At 44.1% G+C, this 19,492-nt stretch overlaps 2 protein-coding genes across 4 annotated transcripts in view; one reads left to right on the top strand and one right to left on the bottom strand.

The window, feature by feature from the left end:
* NAA16 (N-alpha-acetyltransferase 16, NatA auxiliary subunit) overlaps positions 1 to 1,255 on the bottom strand; it is a 65,328-nt gene extending 64,073 nt beyond the window's left edge. For both annotated transcript variants that reach the window (XM_084284830.1, XM_084284831.1), the window contains exon 1: positions 970 to 1,255. In XM_084284830.1, coding sequence (XP_084140956.1) covers positions 970 to 1,023 — 54 coding nt within the window. In that variant the 5' untranslated portion in view covers positions 1,024 to 1,255. The remainder of the gene's footprint in view (positions 1 to 969) is intronic.
* A 254-nt stretch (positions 1,256 to 1,509) lies between these two features.
* MTRF1 (mitochondrial translation release factor 1) lies at positions 1,510 to 18,818 on the top strand. Of its 2 annotated transcripts, none has more exons than XM_084285670.1 (10): positions 1,510 to 1,631; positions 8,546 to 9,004; positions 11,604 to 11,695; positions 12,422 to 12,503; positions 12,718 to 12,825; positions 12,917 to 13,089; positions 14,115 to 14,232; positions 15,402 to 15,538; positions 17,164 to 17,262; positions 18,605 to 18,818. In XM_084285670.1, exons 2-10 carry the CDS (start codon positions 8,569 to 8,571, stop codon positions 18,725 to 18,727), a joined length of 1,368 nt encoding a protein of 455 aa, XP_084141796.1. In that variant the 5' UTR covers positions 1,510 to 1,631; positions 8,546 to 8,568; the 3' UTR covers positions 18,728 to 18,818. The 2 variants fall into 2 exon arrangements, with proteins under 2 accessions (XP_084141796.1, XP_084141795.1); XM_084285669.1 differs by lacking the exon at positions 1,510 to 1,631 and adding an exon at positions 6,086 to 6,204.
* Positions 18,819 to 19,492: the final 674 nt, after the last annotated feature.

A 19,492-nucleotide genomic window follows, 5' to 3' on the forward strand; every position in this document is an offset into this window, starting at 1 on the left:
AGCTTTTTCGTATTTCATTTGAAAAAGTTGAGAAGCGACTGCTACCGTGAACTTGTTTGCTACTAGTAAGAATAATCACTTAACTGTTCTAATCTTAGTCGCTTATTTTTAGCAGAGAGGAGTGCTAGAATGACTTACTAAGATGCATGCCATGAGCATGCAGTAAGCAACAAATCACCATTAAGAACCATTAAGTCTTTTTTTTTTTTTAAAAAAAAATCCCATGCTACCCCCCCAAAGGAGGGGAAAGGCAGCTGGGAAATACCTGCTGAAAGGCACTGGCTGCACGCAGGGGCTTACAGACGGTGCTTGCTGCGAGCCCAGCTTCCTGGGGGATAAAGCGTTCATTCCTCACCTGCAGAATCACTGAAACCAGCCTAACAAATTGCGTTATAGCGAAATAAACGGGTGGCTGCCTGCGGGTTAGCGCTGCGGTGCGTGGGTTTCTGCCCGCAGGCAGGCCGGGCGGCACTGAATCCCCAACTTCGGCGGGGCTGGAAGTCTCCTGTGACCACACTGAGAAGCTCAGGAGCAAGGGAGAGGGCTCCTTGCTCCTCTCCTTCCCCAGGAGGGGCTGAGGAGACGGCCGGGGCTCAGCCGAGGCGTTTCTTTCCCCACGGCTGCCTCAGGGACACCGCGCGTCCCCTGCGCCACCGCGCCTCAAACTTCGGGCTCTTCCCGAGGACGAGCCAGGATGCTCCGAGCCACCGAGCCGCCTCCAAATTTCCCAGATCACCCCCCAAATTTACCACACCGCTGCCGGCCGGCCCCGAGGCTCCCCAAAACCCCCCTCAGGGTGAAGGCGGCACCGGGGGGGGGGGGGGGGTCCCCCATAGCCTCCCGCAGCGGGGTGGCCGCAACCCCCCGGGGCTCCCTCCTCCGAGCCAGCCCCTTCCCATCCCGCAGGGCCCCAGACAAAGGAAAGAAGCAAGGAGGAGGAGGAGGAGGCGGCGAGGACGGGGGGCTCACCAGGATGCGCTTGAAGAGGTTGCTCTCCTTGGGCGGCAGCGGCACGGACGGCATGGTGCGGGCACGGCGCGGCGGAGGGGGGGGGGGGGAGGCGGCCGGGCGGCTGTCGCTAGCAAAGAGAGAGCCCCGTCTGTCTGTCTGTCTGTCTATCTATCAAGAGGAGAGCCCCAGCTCGGCGTAGCCCCAACCCGGGCGGCGGCGGCGGCGGCAGCAGCGATAGCGGCGGCTGCTCCTCAACTCATTGGCCTTGCACCGCCCGCCCCGCCGGCTCCCCTCGGGCGCGGAGCGCGGCCCCCGTGCGCAGCTGCCTGACGCTGCAAAATGGCGGCCGCCGGCCCGCCGCGCCTGCGCGCCCCGCAGCGGGGGAGGCGGCCGAGGGGCCCCCCGCTGGATCACCCCCCCCCCCTGCGCGGCTCCCCGCCGTGCTGGGGGGGGCTCGGTTTATTTCATTTTATTTTTAGTTTTTAATCCTCTTTTCTCCCTCCTGAGGAAGTGGAAGGAAAAGGGGTGCGCTCGGTGCTTCGCTACCTGAGGCGAGGAGCTGCTCGGAGCCGCCCCGAGGGGAGGAGGGGGAAGGGGGCTGCCGCCCTCCGCGGGTGTAAAAATAACTCCGGCTGGCCCCGCTCCTGAGTCACGGCTGTCCCCAAGCCGTCGAAACTTGGGTGATTTTTCATTCTTAATTTTTATTTTATTTTCTTTCAGCGTTTGGCTGTGCGGGGATAAGGCAGAAAAACCTCCTTTGTCTGCGCGCCGCGCCTCCCTCCCTCCCCTGCCGCTCGGGCCCTCGCAGCCCGCTTGGCGTGGCCGCTCTGTGGAGGAGCAGATTAAAGCGCTGCCCAAAAACCTGGGAGGTGTTAGGGGATCGTACTGCATCCCGAGCTGGAGGGGACCCCTCAGGATCATCAAGTCCAGCTCCTGTTTTTGCTGGAAAGTCTCCGTCAGAGCGGAGCTGCGAGGGGCCGAGCGCTCGCTGTGCGCTGGCTGGCACTGAGGGAAACAGCAGCAAGCTGGCAGCTTGCTCCGGGCGGGCAGGGATGTCATCTCCTGCATTAATTCCTGTTTGTTTTTTTTTTTTTTTTTTTTTTTTTTTTTTTTTTTTTTTTGCAGCAGTTGATTATGTAAAGTTTCCCCATGCACCATCCGTGCAGGCTTAGAGCACCAAGTGTTTACTCGTGGCTTGGCTCCTTCGCTGAGGGGAGGTTTTTTTTAAGGTCTCTTGAAAAGAAATTCTCCTCCTTGTTATTCCCAGAAATAGTTCGTAAATGGGTCTTTGCAGAAAGGGAAAACAAAGCAGCGACGCTGAGGCCACGTGGCCTAGGGGATTGACTTAGAAGGAAAACTGGTTAAACTGTCAAAAGTTGCAACCAATTAAAAAGAGCATTTTACGAGGGGGGAAATTAGGCAGCTTCAATTAGCATCTGTTTGTGTAATTACTCTTTAAAAACAGTAGTTATATTTTAAAAGGTATGTTATAAAAGGATATTAATTCTGTAGTAATATGGTTATCCACCTACTGTCCCAGGTGGCGAACATGGTAGACAGGCACAGTAAAGCAAGCGTGTGGAAAAAACAATAAAAAGCAATTGGAAAAGCTGTATGCTGAACAAGTTTTCTTTGGTTACACGTAAAGTGGGTAGCTGACTGTGACAGAAAATAGTCAATATGTCTTTGACTTGTCACAAGCCTTGCTGAAGTTGATGGACACGATAGCTGCCTTTCTTTCAGGCTAAAGGAGGCAACAGGAGAGTGGACGACTTCTTGAAAGAGAGTAACCTGGAAGGCAATCTAACTTGGGAACTACAAGATAGAAAAAAGATATATTTACATATCTAAAGGCTCAGGTAGTTTCCTGAGAAGATAGCAAATGTGAGGAGATATTAGAGAAGTACAGCGTATGCTTTTGTACTTACTGTTGAGCATCAATTTATGGCCGCTTTTTGTGGATGGTGGTTGTTTTAGGCTCAGTTTTGGTTATCTGTTGTGTGGTCTGTAGTTATGCTGTCTGTAGTTAAGCTTATTTGTAGAAAGGTTATCTTTACGGTGTTTATTTCTCGCTGGTTTCGTTCTGGCATCTTTCTAAGGATGTCAGTCACCTGCATCAATGGTAACCAACGTGTGCAACTATGTAGTATTTTCCACATGCTGTACTCCATTCACTGTTCTTTTTGGCATATGATGCAGGACTGCTGTTACTCAGTACCTGATTTTTTTTTTCAAAACATTAGTACTACTGACAAAGTCAGCCCTTCTGCCTCATTTTCAGAGTCTGCACCACAGCACATAGTTAGCTCTTGTTAATGCTAGCCTTGACGTTACGACCTCTGGTTTCCTGTCTTACCAAAAGGTACGTTACGCCTTCTGCTGGGTTCGGTGATAAACAGATCCATCTCTGAGATGGTCAGGCAAATACAGGGCTGGGTGAACCTTTGGTCTGAAGCAGTAAGGCTGTTCTTAGTAGCTAAATGTCTCTGTTTTCTGCTAGTCCAAGAACTAGAAAGAATGCTGTCTGCAAACGGACAAACTGCAAATAAGAGGCAAGGGCTTGATTTGCATTTAGACACGCGTCTGTATTAAAAATCTGTGTTAAAAGCAGCAAGAAAAGGAAAGCAAATGAGAAAGAAAAGAAAGAAGAAAATGAAAGAAACGTTTTTAGACTAGCTGCGAGAGAATAAACACAGAAATGAGCTTTTGGGGGGGGGCACAGTGCTGGTTGAAAGTGAGGTTTGGGAGTGCAGTCAAGAAAACTTCTTGTCATTTAATCCTACTGTGCTGGGCCAAACAAAGCTCTTTCGACGGGCTTTGTTAATAAACAGGACTGTATTCAAGACGCGTATGATTCTGTCACCAGTTTTTCCTACAAACAGAAAGAATTCAGGAGTCTGTCGACAAATTATTTGGGTCAAAAGGGGGGAGCAGTATTAAAGCGATATGTCCACGATAGCAAGCTTGTGATTTTTCTGCATCTCTCTCTCTACCTTCTGTAGAAGTCGTGGCACAATGCTGGCAGATCGCTAAACCCAGTTAGGGCCCCTGAGCATAAAAAGGGCCTCCGCATGGACATAGACCTGCCTTCAAGCCAAGCACATTGTAAGGCCTGGAGCCTGTTTTGTCTGATGAACCATTTCTTTGCCTCTCGTTTCTAAAGCAATTGGCAGCTCGGGGTTGCCAGATTTTAGATTTAAAAGTACAGGACCCCCGTGTCCCGTTCCCTGCTGCCCTGCTGCTGTCACTCCTCCCTTCTGCCATGGTGTCTGAGGGCAGCAGCACCTCACCCCAAGCACCTTCCACCCCATAAGCCACGGTCCTCACCAGCTCTGTGGGCAGCTGCTGTGGCCGTGCAGGCTTTGGGGCATCCAAGCAAACCGTAAGGGAGGTGGATGCACAGGCAGCAGTGGGATTTCCCATCCTTTGTGCTCAATTCCCATATTCCATTTAAAATGATGGATTAAAAGGATGGATGAGACCAACCTGTGTCTTAGCTGCTGGCTGGTGGGGGTGCGGAGAATTTGTTAGTCTGTACTTTCACACTCAGAGTGTGAAACTTGACCAGCAAGTGCAATAAAAACGGAATCGTGATCGCTTTTAATCAGAGGGTTTAATATAATAGCCATTCCTGGCTGCAGTAGAGGCTGATGTGATTTTTCTTGGCCTATCCCTCTCCTTTTTAAATCTGTTTTGTAATTCTGAGTGCGTGCTCTGCTTATAACTTGTGTGTTCTTATTAGCTTCTTGGTTGCTCTCCCATGGACCACCTTTCCAAGGTTTTTAAGTGTCAGATTGGATATTTGGAGTCCCAACGCAAGGATAATTTTATTATTTATCTTCACTGAGGCCTAAGGTATAGCTGAGGAGTGGGAACAGAGACCTGTGCTGCGTCTCCCAGGCCTGGGGGAGTTCCTTGGAGATCGCAGGGTGCTGTTTGCTGAGGCTCTTTGGTGACTTGGTCGGCTTGGGATGGCTCCTGTTTTCTGGGGCAGCCTTTTCATGTCTGCTTTGCCTCCAGTCCCAGGGATCGAGCAGAGCCAGAAGCAGCCCTCAGACCTAAACAAGAGGTTAGTTGTCATTCGAGTGCTGATGAGATTTGCTCCAAATCCCCCGATCAGCTCATTTTCAGTCTTTTGGAGCGCTTACCTTGCCAAACCTTGTTGATGTTATATGTGCCAAATACCAGATTTTATTTATTTTTTTTTAAATCCTGTTGAATGACAGTAGCTGGGAAGAAAGAAACTTAGAACATAGCGTTCCTTAAAGCATTTACAGCAGAGCTAGGTTTGCTGAAATGTAAAAAAGATGGGGAAAGTTACTGAAAAAAAGCAAACTTCTCAGTGCAAGCTGTACACCTAAGGAAAACCTAAAAGGATCAGGCAGCAGAATTCTTCCTCTGAGGCTTGAGTATGTTTTTCTCCTGTACCATGTGTAGCAGCAGGTAGGTAAATTGGCCTTTTGGGTGATTATAGGTATAAAAAAAAAAAAAAAAAAAAGGTTATGTAAACACTTTTGACTATAATTAGGGATACAGATAATATTAAACAGATTATGCAACTGTGAAGATGTGCATATGCATACTGTGTTTGGAAACTCGCCGTATTAGGAAGCTGCAGCCTGCTAGCCGGACACAAACCGGGGTGGTTTTATGTTTCTGAACATTTCGGGACCGATGTTTGTCTCCTGTAGAGCAGCAATAATTCATTTTCAGTATAATTAACAGCAAGCTCCGCCGGAAAGTGGGACTTCACGTTGTTTTATGCAGACTTTTCCGAAATCGCTCTTTGAATAAACCAGATTGGAAGCCGTGTTTTGGGAAAAGGCACGGAAAAGCCCACTTTATGTAAGAGCCCAGAGCCGGGGAGCAGAGCCCTCCCCGTTCCTTGTGCTCGCCGCTCCAGCCAGCGTTTGCTCAAGTCAGAGCGCGTTACCACGCAACTGTGAAGAAGATACCGAAAATGAAAATACAGGCGTGTTTTTAAGGTCTGTTTTTGTTTTTTTCTTTCTTTAATCTGGGGGCTGGTATTTCCAAGCCAGCGTGCCCTCGCTAAAGCGATGCTGGCAAAGCTGCGCTCCCAAATCCCGCGATGCCGTGGGCCGGAGGAGAGGCGGCCAAGGCAGGCTGCTGCCCTCTGGGAGCTGTGTTTCGGGGCAGGCATGCTGGGAGCGAGAGTTTTTTCCGCTTTCCTTCCCCTCTGCAATGCCCTCATGCGCTGAGGCCGGGTCTGCCTGCTGCCTGTCCTTGCGGACGGTGAGTTGGGGAGCGCACAAATCCTGCGCTGCGTAAGGGGGGCTTGCGCCTGGATTTGGGGGGGCAGAGGGGTCCTCAACGCCACCGTGGGCCCCTGAGGCCTTGGAAACGTGTCTCTGAGGCTCTTCTGCTGCTGCCGTACCCGTCAATATTCATACACAGCTCTACAAATGCATTTGCATGGAGCTGAGGGCGCTTTGATTATTAAAAGTGGCTTCTTAAAGCTCCCGAAACAGTCGTGTTGATAGCTGCTGCTCGGCTGGGGCTGTGCTGGGCTTTTTGTGCTTGCAATGAGACAATTACACTTGTCGTTTTGGCATGCCGGTTCTGACTTCTGATGTGTTTGTGCTGCCCACAGGATAATTTTGTCCCATTAGAAGAAGTTACTAAAAACTAGTTTGAGAAGCAGCTGGTAGGTACCGTACGGTGCTCTGAAAAAGTTTTATGTGGGCTTATTTCTGCACAAAAGCAGTGCGACAGCATCTCTCGGAGGAGGAGATAGCTTTATTCTTTCAATAACAAAACAAAATTATTCTGAAATTTCTTTCTCAAAGGTAGGAGTCGTGCAATTTTTTAGGTGTTCAGGCATTTAAAAACAAGGGTTTTACTTCTGAGAGCTGAGGCAGAGCTATATTATGAATTAGTGATTTGAATATATTGATTTTTAACTCCACCAGTTAACTCCATTAATGACGTTTACCACCTGGCTGGGTGATGATGAGCGTGGTGACTTGGAATAAGTAGGAACAACTCCACTGCCATCAGCAAAATCAGGCCTTTGGGAATTAATTCCAGCACATGCCCTCGAGGAACTAAGTCCAGGAGTGCAGACCTCGGGCCTTCTGCCTTGTTCCTGGTGAAGGAAGCCTGATGCCTCTGCTACAGCTGGTTTTAGTCACCGGAACAATCCACGAGGGCTATTGTTGGCTTTCTGTAAATTAAAGCAGTCCTTAAAATAGCTGCAGTGAGTTTGGTAGTGCCTGCCAGCTTGGGGAAGGTGCAGAAGTAGAATAAAGGCTCTTCCCTCCCTCTCCAGCTCTTCCAGTTCCCCTAGGCAATAAAACAGACATCTGGGGTTTTTTATTGGAAAAACAATAGCTCTGTTTTTACTGTGTGTTGCTGTTCCTTTGTTATAGGACAAATGGGTAAGTAGGTAGGGAAAAGTGGTGAGCTGAGTACTTAATGTTGGGGTAATTTGTTCATAAAACCCCTGAAGGCGTACAGAAGCTCTTGTCAGTAATAAGTAAAAAATTATTGGATTTGGGAAACTGCAGCGTGCTCTTTCAAGGAGATCCTGTTGTAAAAGTTTCATGGGCTGGATTCTCAGAATCAACTTGTTCTGTAGAAGTTGGTAGACACAGAGGGCTGTGGTCGTGGCAGAAATATTAAGGAAATATTTGTTAAACTTTTTGCGTGTGTGTAGTCCTAGGACAATAAAGATTTAAATGCAGTCCTCTTGGTAGATCCTTGCACGCTGAGTTTTAGAACACAATAATTCATTGCCTGGTTTGTGATGTTGATGATGCACAATGAAGAAAAAAAATCTTTCCTGGAGCAGCAGTGATCCTGTGTCCTGCAAAACAACGCCAGGTCTATGAAAAATAGAGGGATGGGATTTCAGAGTACCAGCTTCCTACTCGCTTTTTTGATAGAGGATGTTTGTGTCACTTACATGTGAGAGTAGCACGGGAAGGAGTACACAGGGAACATAAAGCACTGCTCCCATCTTTGACATAATACATACAGAGATGAATAATTTCTTCATATATTCATATTTCTTTCATATATTGCAGTCCCACTGACTAGACTTTTGCAAGGTCACCCCAATATCACTATTTCCCACCTTCCAAAGTTATATCCTGTAATGGCAGTAGCTATGGTTTTGCACAAAATTCTGCACATTTTATACGTTCTGTTCTCTCTATACAGTTGTGTACTTTCAGTATAGCTTTGTCTTCTCACAGCAGCATTTTTGTTTTGCCAGTAAGGCATGAAATAGTTGGATTTTTCCAGTGAGATGTATAGCAAACAAAGCTGTTGTCTGTAAAGCAGCACCTAGAGCAGATCCTCACAGCAGAAACAAACTGTTTGAGGAGGTGACAGAAGATACTTTTGCCAACTCTCAGCTAGTACAATGGTGCTGGTAAGAATTTCTAGCTTACACTGGGATTGAAACAGGAATAGTTTTGTCCAGGGTGACTAAATTTGTGTTGGTGTAATCCAGAACAGGATTTGGGCCTGATACAGGTTGGATTTTTATTTATTATTTTTAAAGAAAACACTTTCTAGACAATTGTGTATTGCATATTGACACCTGTATATTGTCTACTTCTCATTTCAGGCAGTGGAAGAATAAGGAACAAGATGAAACCTCTCCAAAGTGTCTGGCTTTTCAAGAGCTTGCTTTCCAGTTGCTACTGTCATGGTCAGCTTCACAGTTCCCCTCTTCCTTCTGTTGCGAAGAAGATAGGTTATGTGATGGGGCTGCACAGCTGTGGATTTGGGAGGCCAAAATCTTTGCTGGACCCAGCTAGATTGACTCCGTCGTGCAATGGTCGGCTTAGGAAGAAGCATCAGGATTCCCGAGCGTTGTGGAAGCACGAGGCTGTGCAGAAGTACCTGGAGACTCTAAGCAAAGAATACCAGGAGGTCAGTCATCTGCTCGATGCTGACTCAAAGAATGACTTTGAGCAACGAACCCTGAGGAGAAGACGTGCCGATCTGTCCCGCGTTGTAACTGCGTTTCAGGAAATCAGAGAGGCTGAAAGAGAAGTCCAGGAGTTAGAAACCATGTGCAGAGGTAAGGAGAAGACATTCTCTTAGTCATTGCAAAAGAGTGGCTTTGCTTGTGATGAACTTAATTGCCTGGCCTTCAAGGAAAGCCTTTACATAAGTTAAGGCAGCCCTGGAACACTCTCTGGTCATGTCCGTTCCTGGGAGCTTTCTTGCTTTCATCCATTTCCTTTTATTTTTACCTCATCTCTCTTTGGTTTGAGGTCTTAATACAGCCAACTTGGGAAGGTAGGAACCATCTGAACTCTGAGGGCTGCGTCTAGCAGAAATAGTTTGGAAATATTTTTTTTGAAGTTCTTTTTTTGATAGAACAGACAGTATGAACTGAATGGGAAAAAATCTTCACGTCAAGCATATTTGATAGACACAGACTTCACCTGTGTCATTTAAAATGGGATTCCAACCAGCCAGTGCATTGATGCTTATTAAGCAAATTCTGTGAACTTTCATCTTCAGGCCCTGAATTCAGCTTCCAACATAAGCAGCAGGAGTTAATGTCTTCGAAGATATTTGAGGAGTCCTACAAAGAATACAAATTGATGGTTATCTAAGAAGCTGCTGCTTCTCAAAACTATTCTACAGTAAAGGTTGGGGTAAAAAACAGGAAAAAAAAATATTGACACTGTTTTTGATACCATTCAGGAAAAAGAAAGTATGGGGAGAATTTACAAAATAAGCAGTGGTACAAATTTTGACAAAAAAAAAAAAATTGGAAATGTGAAGCAGTGTGTTCAGTAGAAAAGAAAAATGTGGACTATTCTGCTACCCCCAGAGATACTAAGATAAAAGACAGTATTTTAATCCCAACCCCTCTCACTCCTCTTCAGTGGATAAAGAGGAAAAGGAGTGAAGATGGGGGACAAAAATTGATACCTGAAAAAGAAATATACTTGGCAGAATGACAAAGTGTTTAAAAAAGTGGAAAACTCCAACTTAACAAGGCTGTTTTTGCATCAAATAAATGTAATGAAGAATTTTGCTAATTCCATAAATTATGATATGGATGAATGGAATGAATTAGAGTTGAAAGAAGGAAAAAGCCAATGAATGAAAGAAAATTACAGCCAAGAAGTTACTTAAATGGAGCCCAATTACTCTGTACGCAGTCTGTGTCGTGTGGCTGAGCTAAAACACAGATGGCCCCTTCGGCTGACTGTGCTTTGTGTTGTTTTTAGCTCCATAACTGATCCTCTGCTATGTCATACCTAAATTCCTCACAATTACTGTAGGATTGTATCTCTGCAGCACTCAATGAAGCAGGAAAATATTATTGCCCAGTCTGTCCCTGGTGAGGCATGTCAGAGGGCAGATGAAGTGACTTTTTAAAGGCCAGCTTTGCAGGGAGGTAGGGATGGGATGCCGATCATTTCAACCTCAGGCTGGTAGGTCACCCCCAGAGCCTGCTTCCATCTCTGCTGACAATATTTAGTTTATCTAACTAATCCACGAGGATGTTTTTTGAGCCAGCTAGAAGCTTTTCATTCAGTACTGTCTTTTGGTTGGAGTTGTAATAAACTGGTAAGGAAATTTACAATTTATGACATCAGGCTCAGCTGTTGATCTGCCATCATTTATTTAAAGAAAAAATACCCACATGGAATATAAATTAGAAACCACGATATAGAGGAGCTGCTGCTGTCCTTGTCCAGCTGGCCCAACTTCCCAGCCCATTTAGTTCTTAAGGCTGCTGCTGCGGACAGGAGAACAAGAACAAGGCTCCAGACATGCAGAGAGGAAGAGCCCCAAGTCCTACATCTGTCTGCTCTTTTCTTGAGGTGTGTAAACCTCTATAAATAAAATACTAATACTAAAATACCGATAAAACCTCTAGGTTTACCTTCTGATGAGGTGACAGAGCCACTTCTCAGCTGGTAGAACAGAGAGAATTAAAATGGAAAGGAGAGGGTGCTCCCTGTTTTGGCGTTGTCATTTTTTTTCCCTTGACTCACACTTGCTGAGCAGAGGGGAAGGGAATCTCCTTCAGCAAAGCCAGGAATTGAAGCGAGGTCATCCACATCCTGGTGGCCTGAATCCACAACTCTCACATCTCACTGATGGCTTGATTAACAGGAGGCAGAGGGTTAGAAACCTCGTTGTTATCATCATACTTACATGTTTTATGCTCACCTTAATGAGTTGTCTGCAAATCACTGAGTATAGGTCTGTTTCTGGGCAAGTCTAGAAACCAACGTTTTTGCTGTGTGAGGAACTGTAATATGGGAAACTGAGGCCCTTTTGGCTCCAAGCATGCTTTTGATGTATTTTGTCAAATCTGTTCGTGGATTTACACCTGGACTGTCAGTCTGTGCCACATAAGCATCAGCTGGGACTAGCATCTGTTTGATGCAGACTTTGAGCCATAACCCAGAGCTTCAGAGGTAAAATATCTGCTACTCCTTCCAACACCCCTGAAAAATACAATCGTTGAGTTAGCAATATGCATCCTGGGTTGGGCTGCCCTTTTTTGATATTTCATGCTGGCAAAGTGGAACTGCTTGCGCTGCGAGCTTTTATGTGCTGTAGTGTGTGTCTTTTGTCAGCTGTGCTACAGTTTGCTCTAAGGTAAGGGAGACTGGCTAATATCTGTTCCTATCGTTGGAATTTAGAGCTAGACAGCAGGGATGAGAAACAACTTCTGGAGCTTGCCTTGGAAGAGAAGGAAACCCTCAATAAAAAAATCAACACGCTGTGCAGAAAGGTGAGCCCAAGGTAAAGTTACACAGCTTTGTAAATAAAGATACCAAAAAAATCTTCCTTTGGGATCTTACCCATCGACTATGACACTTGCATGTAATGAAACAGAAGTCCAGCTTCTTACTTTTCCTTGAAAAGACAACAGGCAACATTAATTAGTAAGCTTCTGGCAAATGCATCTCGGAAGCTTATTATTTTAGTCAGTTTTGCTTGCTTGCTTGTCTGTCTGGAGGTGCTGAAGGGGATATAAAGCTCTGGCTGTGCTAGTGAGACGTGGCATGGCATCCTCATAACTGTGTGTGACAGCAGAGCCTACGTTCTTGAAAAGGTTTCTGATTGCAACTTTCAATCTTTCATTTCCTCTTCAGCTGACAGCACCCCGTCAGTGGGGACGTTAATTATAAGCAGAGAAGTTCAACAGATTCAGGGGAAGGTTCTGTGTTTGGTCTCACTTCTGTGTTCACATTGAGATAACGGGAAATGGGACCTTCTGAAAAATAAGATCAATGTTTGTGTGAAAACCAGCTGAGTTATAGCTAGTAACTTGGTGTTCGTGGGTAGCTGGGGCTGGGACGAGTGGGATCAGCTATTTTTCCTGTCAGGTGGGCTCAAGCCATGGCTTTTGTGAAGGCTGGCTGTAAACTGGATTAAAAGGAAATACAGAGTCATGAAAGAGACAGTGACATTCTTTTTTCTTTTCTCTCTCTTTTTTTTTTTCTTCTCTTTTCAGCTTTTCCAGCTCCTAGTGCCAAAGGAAAAATATGATAAAAGTCATGTTATATTGGAAGTGACAGCTGGCAGAACAACTGGAGGTCAGCAAAATCTCCGCAGTAAAGATTACTCCAAACCTCCCTCCAAATTTTTAAGGCTCTTATGGGTTATTCTGAATGCACTTTTATACTTCAATGGTATAAAGTAATACTCTCTAAAGAGGAGCATTAAATCTGTCTAATGACCACGATTACGGTGGCAGCTCAATCTAAAAACTGGTGGCTGCTGTATAACGAACTGCCTTTATTTTTTTAGGTGACATCTGCCAGCAGTTCACCAAGGAGATGTTTGAGATGTACCAGAACTATGCAGACTATAAACGTTGGACCTTTGACGTTCTCAACTACACTCCAGCTGAGATAGGTACCGAAGCTCTTCAGGCACTCCACCAAGACAGCTAAATTAAAAGCCGGGTTTCTCTGCGCTGTTTGTCACACGGTGCTTGCCTCTCCAGGTGGGCTGCATCACGCGGCCGCTCATATTTCGGGAGATGATGTCTACAGGCATCTGAAATACGAAGGAGGGACGCACCGGGTCCAGCGAATCCCCGAGACGGGCCTGTCGTCGAGAATGCAGCGCATTCACACCGGGACGATGTCGGTCATCGTCCTTCCGCAGCCAGAGGAGGTAAACTAACTGCTGATTGAGGCAGCAAGAGGTATCCCTGCTCCTCCTGTGTACCTTACATATTTAAACAGCTCACTAGAAGCAACTTCCCAGATAATTTGCTATCGCCTGAAGTGGCAAGTAGATCGCTGAGCAGTTCGGTGACTGTTCCAGCCCCAGTGCTCACAGATCTGGCTCGTTAGCACTAAGCCAATTTTAAATTATGTCTTATATTAAGACGGGGAATATGTCCAAGAAAATATTCAGTGTTGCATAGTAATAAGTTTCAGCAAGTCCCTTAATTCTTTTTTGGTTCATTTAAATTATTGGTGTCGTTCCCTGTTAAATCCAGGGCCGTATGCTCTGAATTTGAATGAGCGTGTGGGTAAGTCTTTGAGTTTTCACCGATCCCAGCCGTTCTCACTTAAACCAGCAATTTACGCTGAAGATAATCAAAAACAAATCTTGAAGTTTCCCTGCAAGTTCTGCTTCCCTGTAACACTTTCCTCGCAACGTTGATTAGGTCAGAATGTTCTTTTCCTATCCACTGAGCTCAAACTTGGTCCAGGTCATGGGCTCGTACTTCCAGTGCTGCAGTCCTTGCCTGGATCTGGGTACACCCACCTTTTCCTAAGATGTTTTTAAACACCCTTGCAAAAATCATTCAGGCTTGACTCGGTGAACAAGATCCTTGAGCTGCTACTTAGAAATAATTTGGATGATTTGCTTGTTTCTTGGTCTCCCTGCCAAAGCTGGTGGTTTTACAAAAAGTTGCTGATTGTAGTTTGTTTCCCGCACAGACATACCTTGTTTTCTGAAGGACCTGGAGTGAGAGATGGAAAAAATAAGTAGAGTACTTAAAGAGTTGCTTTGCAGAGACACTTGCTGTTAGGGTGTTTTAAGTATAATAATTATAGCTGTTACTTAGGAACAGTTATAAAAGAACAGGTTTTGGAGAAGTGTTTTTTTTTAATACCATATATCCTTGAAAAGGTCTTCAAAATATTTTAGCAGGAGCAGAAAGTAGTAATTTTCTTTGATTCTAGGTTGACGTTAAAGTGGATCCCAGAGATCTGCGTGTAGACACGTTCAGGTCCAAAGGAGCAGGAGGGCAACACGTTAACAAAACTGACAGCGCTGTGAGAATCGTGCACCTTCCCACAGGTGAGTCTGGCTGCTTTTCCTTCTAATCACCCTAAAGCTTTATCCTGAACTGAAAGCTCATGATCCTGCAAATCATCTCTTACAGTGAGTTTGCCAGGTTGGGCCTTGTATCAAAAAAGACAGTATCCCTTTCTCGTTCTGCCCACCTTTTAGCGAGGAAACAAGTGAGAAAAGGAATGTGTGTTAGTGGAACAATGGTCGACGTGTTGCTGTTACGCCAGTTTTGTCCTCAGATGGATTGCTTAATGAATACACTGTCTTTGAAGGATGAAAGAACAAATGGAGGGTGACAGGGATGGGATGGGAGATGTAAATAATTCGTGCTGACTGCTTCGGGAGTAATGGTCATTGGCAGCCTCGCTGCAAACTGTGTAATTACAAGACTGAGAGAAAAAGGAGGGTTGAAGATTTTCATTGGGTGCTAGTTAATGCTGTTAGATGTTGAATAGGAAAGAAAGCACACACTGATGGGAAGTTACTGTATATACTGAACCACCCTGTCTTTGTTAGGGTTTGTTTGTACTGAAATTCAGTGGGTTTGTATCCATCCAGATGCAGAATCTCTTAATGCACAAGAAATTCCAGTAGCAACCTGAAAACAGCTGTTTTGTGTACACCTTTTTATTTCAGAAATCTAATGTAAAGTAAAAATAAATACTGGTTTTCTTGTGAAGATTTTTATTTGTTATTCATAATTCAGTTTATGACTCTCCAGTATGACTTTGACACCCTTTTTTGCTAGAATAATGAACTTTCCAGCCTCCAAGAGCTTATGCAGACTAAGACTTTCAAATCCTGCATTTTGTTTTTTCTCAACGTGCTTCTGTGTACTCTGCAAATTACATTTTTAACATGCGATAGCTAGCTGGAGAAAATCTGTTTTCTGGAGTCAATGTCAGAAACTTGTTTGCTTCGTGAAATTTTACAATATCTCTATCCGTTCTGTAGCAGCAAACAAAGAAGCTCCTGGTGCAATTGTAAAGAATTTAAAAAGTTATTTAAGGTTTTGGGCAGTGTGTTAAAATGACTTTTTACCCTACAGCTGAAAGGCCCTACAAACCAGCACTGCAGAAGGTTTCAATCACCAAATGTGTTAGAATTAATTTAGCTTGCTTGTTCTTTGTTATAATGGGCTTTTGATCTGTGCTCTCTTGAATTCTTCTGTGAAGGACTAGTAGTAGAGTGCCAGCAGGAGCGATCACAGCTGAAGAACAAGGAAATAGCTCTGCAGATGCTGAGAGCTAAGCTGTACCAGCAGATCATTGAAAAACAACTAAGTCAAGAGCAGAGTGCCAGAAAACTGCAGGTGAGGAAATGTGATTGCTGGAACTTGGAAAAGGTGCCGCGTTGTAGATTTGTTTCCGATCTCTTTGAGTGGCAATGACAGAGCACGTGAGTGTGTGTGTCTGGCTGGGTGTGCTTACAAAGGAGAATCTTGTGTGTTAAAGTGGTAAGTGCTTTAAAACTGGAACTCTGATTTCATCTTCTCCCGGTTCAACCCTAATGTAGACTTCTCAGGTAATGAAAAAGAGCCATCGACTGTAGCTGGAGAGAAAGGAATTGTAAGACTGCAGCTGGAACTGTCTGAATGATCCGAACTCGCTCAACACTGTGAACTGAATTCCCCTCTTAAGGCTACAGTTACACAATCAGAGCAGTAGTACAGAGTTATTCTCTGTGAAAATGGGGATCAGAAGTTCTTGGAGTTCTTGGAGTTGTATTTTAACCTGTTCCTAAAACATATTTGACCAGATCATACAGAGCTTTTGAGAGAAATGAGTATATAAACAAGCCCACCAATTCGCAGTTACATAAAAGTTGATTTGCTATTTTTTAGATAGCCTTTAAAAGAAGAAATGATTTCCGTAAAAGACTTACCTCAAATTAAGCTGCAAAGTGTACTTTTCTCTTAAGTGTGCTAACATTCTTCTCCCATTCCTTGAGTATTTTGCTGTTTGCGGTGCAAACTTCAACAGCGATCAAAAAGAATGAAAATATTTCACAATAGCAGAATTCTTCGGTGCTCCAAAGTTTCCAGCTACTTAATCACTAATTTCAGATTGCATTTAAATGTATTGTTCCTGCAGATTATTAACTCAGTTGTAATCAGTGAGCCATTTATCTTTTGTTAATAACTTCAGCTTGAGAGTTTTCGAAGCTGTATGAAGAACTGTAGATTTACGTTTATTATATATTTACATACTACCGAAAATCAGGTGGAAGTAAATTACCTTTCCTAATAATTCAGAATATATCGAATAAACTCCTTGGTTTGAAATATAAATGTGGGTGCGGGTAGAATTTTCCAAACAAAACCTAAGCAGGTACTCATCTCCCTGAGCAGTTTTTATTGTGTAATTCTCCATTTCAATAAAGCATTTAACCACGCAACAAAGCTACGTTGAGTTCAGTTTTAAAGCTTTCAGAGTTGTTTGTGCTCCTGCACGTTACCACTAGAGGACTCCTCTCCGTACTCTCAATTTACTCTTTGGGTGTTGATTTCTGACAGCCAGATGTTAGTGGAACTGCTTTGCCACCCCTCTGTGTAGTAAACGTTGGCTGTTATTAATGGTGCCTGCTCGTTATCTTTGGTGGGAACACAACCCCCTCAAAACCCAAAATACCACGTGACATTTTTGAACTGCTGCCATGTGTAGGCACACCTTTTGCCTTACGTGACTGATGTCATTCTTACAGCTACACAGCTAGGACAGAAGTGGTGTACTGCAGGATGTTAAAACTTGGTCTGATACAGAATAGCAAATAATGCAGTTTAGTATTTCCACAATGTTTTAAAAATATATCCTAAATCAGTGACTACTAGGCTGGTAGGTGGAACCGGCTGATCAATTTGTGTTTATTCTGGCTATGCTGTTGTAGAGTGCTTTTTAATTTAAAAAAAACGCAATATATATATTTTTATTGCTACAGTTGGGAACAAGAGCCCAGTCAGAGAGAATTCGTACTTACAACTTCACCCAGGACAGAGTCACCGACCACAGGATCGCGCATGATGCACGCAATATCAAGGTGATGGTTGCTTATCGGGGTTTTAAAACTTAGACTTATCTGTATCTTGTGAGAAAAAATGTAACCTTGTGAAAACAATTTAAAATATATGTGGAAATCACGTGGCCCGTTGTTCTCTGATGGAATGTGATAGATTCAAGAAGCTCACACTCTTCTGCCTCAGTGATGTAGGGTAGTGTTAAAGATGACTTACACAGGAAGTATGTAGCTGACCTAGTTCTCTGTGTCTTTTTCTCCTACTATATGAAAAAAAAAAAAGATCAAGTATGGAGTGCTCCTTAGTGAACTTTGTGAGTCCCTTCACCAAACTGGGCAAGTGAAACTTGAGATTCTTGAAGCTTACTGTAGCCAAAAGAAAAACCTGCCAAGACAGACTTTTTGTAAGTTAAGTCAGCCAATCAGCTTAATCCTCCTTTTAAGGCTAGAGTGAATAAAGAAAAAACAACAACCTTGTTTACCTTGAAAGCCACAGATAATAGCAACTGAAGCTGAATACTTCTATTGCAAGATTACCTGGTGGTTTACTTCTGAATAAATTTCTACATAACGTTTCAATCTTATTGCTTTGTTAACAGGTATTTAAACAAATACCTAATAGTGCATTTTTGTCTAATAAATTTATGGGCAATGCTCTGAACTTTAGGACAAAGTTTAGGATGACCCTGTATTAAGTTGTCTTAGGCATCCAGTTTACTGTAATTGCTGTTGCCTAAGGAGCAACACTTTTAACCTGTACCCACAGATGTCCAGGGTTACTTCAGAGAACACAGGACATGCTGAATGAGAACACAGGACATATGAACCATTCTTAAGTTCATATTTAATGGGGTAGGGAAGAGCTATAGAGGTATCCAGATGGAAGAGAATGGTAAGAAGTTCCACAACTGTATAAATATTAGTTTTGTTAGTCTAGCTTTTCACGTACTTTTTTTTTGAGTAAAATTGGAACTATAAACTGTCTAACAGAAGTGAGTTAAGCTTTGCTTGTAAAAAAAAAAAAAATCCGTTCTTGGCATGAAAAAAATATTTAAATTGGGTCCTTCTACTCCTAATTGTTCTTGCTGGATGAATTTTTTATGTAAATGCTTAGGTTATGTGAAAGCACAGCAAGACGGCAGCAACACCTCTTCTGTTGTTGCCAGTGTGCCTTCACACGAAGTCCCAGTGCACCATGGTGCTCTCACACAGGGACAGGGGAGTCATGAAGTTGGGCAAGTGGAAGTGCTACGATAAGACACCAGGCAGAGGGCATTCCCAGAGCTCCTCTTCTGAGTAGTCACTATTTCGGAATAACACTGATGAATGCTCAGTAATGCTTTTGTCTGTTGTTGTTTTTTCATAGGAAATTCTAAGTGGGAAAGAAGAACTGGATAAGCTGATAAACAGGCTACTGGAGTTTGCAGAGATGGAGGCTCTCACCGAGTATCTAGAAAATTTGCAGTCTGTGGAAGGAGGAGGCTGCTGAAGACATTGTATAGAGTTAAAGCTGAAATGCGTTCAGTAGCAAAATAAAATGGACATGTGTTAGATGACTGATTAAAATCTATGCCTTTTTTTCAGTGTGCACTATTACTCTTTTTTTATATATATATTGGCACAAATGAACTTAATGGGTTGACTTTACTACTGTTTCCCTAGCAGAAAAGAACAGGCTTTGAGCACTGTTTGTTCTGGGGATGGGAGATGTTCCTGTCTAGGTGAAAGATCTGAAGCTCGCCTCACTTAGTCTACATTCTGGCCTCATGAGTAATGCTTATTTTTATTGTTTTTATCCACTGACAGAGTGAACTTCCTAAATGTAGTCCTTTCTAAATAACTCTGTATTATGATACATTATTTATTTACAGCGAATATAGAAAAGGAAAGGGAGCAATCTTGGACGAGAGGCCAGGATCCTGAGAGCTGTACCTGTCAGCCTTCCTGGGTCAGCTGAGGCTGGGTCTGGACCACGTGCTGTGGTGGAGTGTGAAAGTACCTGTTCCAGTTTCACGTTGAGTTGACAAGGTTCTGGAAGGGGTTTAGCACCAATAACAGGCAGCATCCTCCTCCTTGACAGAAAATGAGCTGACGGTGTAGATGGATTTTAGCAAATGAGGTAGGTCTGGAATTCAGCTTCTGCCTTGATGTCTTCTTTGGGAATGTGTGCGTGTCTCTGAGGGCGAGCCAGATAGCTGCAGAGCACGCAGCTTTAATAGGACTCGTGTTCATGTTTTCCCCTAAGTGCATATTG

The sequence above is a fragment of the Netta rufina genome (assembly GCF_964035555.1).
Source record: "Netta rufina genome assembly, chromosome: 1".
Classification (NCBI taxonomy): Eukaryota; Metazoa; Chordata; class Aves; order Anseriformes; family Anatidae; genus Netta; species Netta rufina.

What these genes read in the sequence shown, in the direction of transcription:
- MTRF1 (XM_084285670.1), top strand. Translation starts at nt 8,569, where the DNA reads ATGAAACCTCTCCAAAGTGTCTGGCTTTTCAAGAGCTTGCTTTCCAGT. An exon ending in AATCGTGCACCTTCCCACAG is followed by an intron (nt 14,233 to 15,401) that starts GTGAGTCTGGCT and finishes TCTTCTGTGAAG; the next exon opens with GACTAGTAGTAGAGTGCCAG. An exon ending in ATGATGCACGCAATATCAAG is followed by an intron (nt 17,263 to 18,604) that starts GTGATGGTTGCT and finishes GTTTTTTCATAG; the next exon opens with GAAATTCTAAGTGGGAAAGA.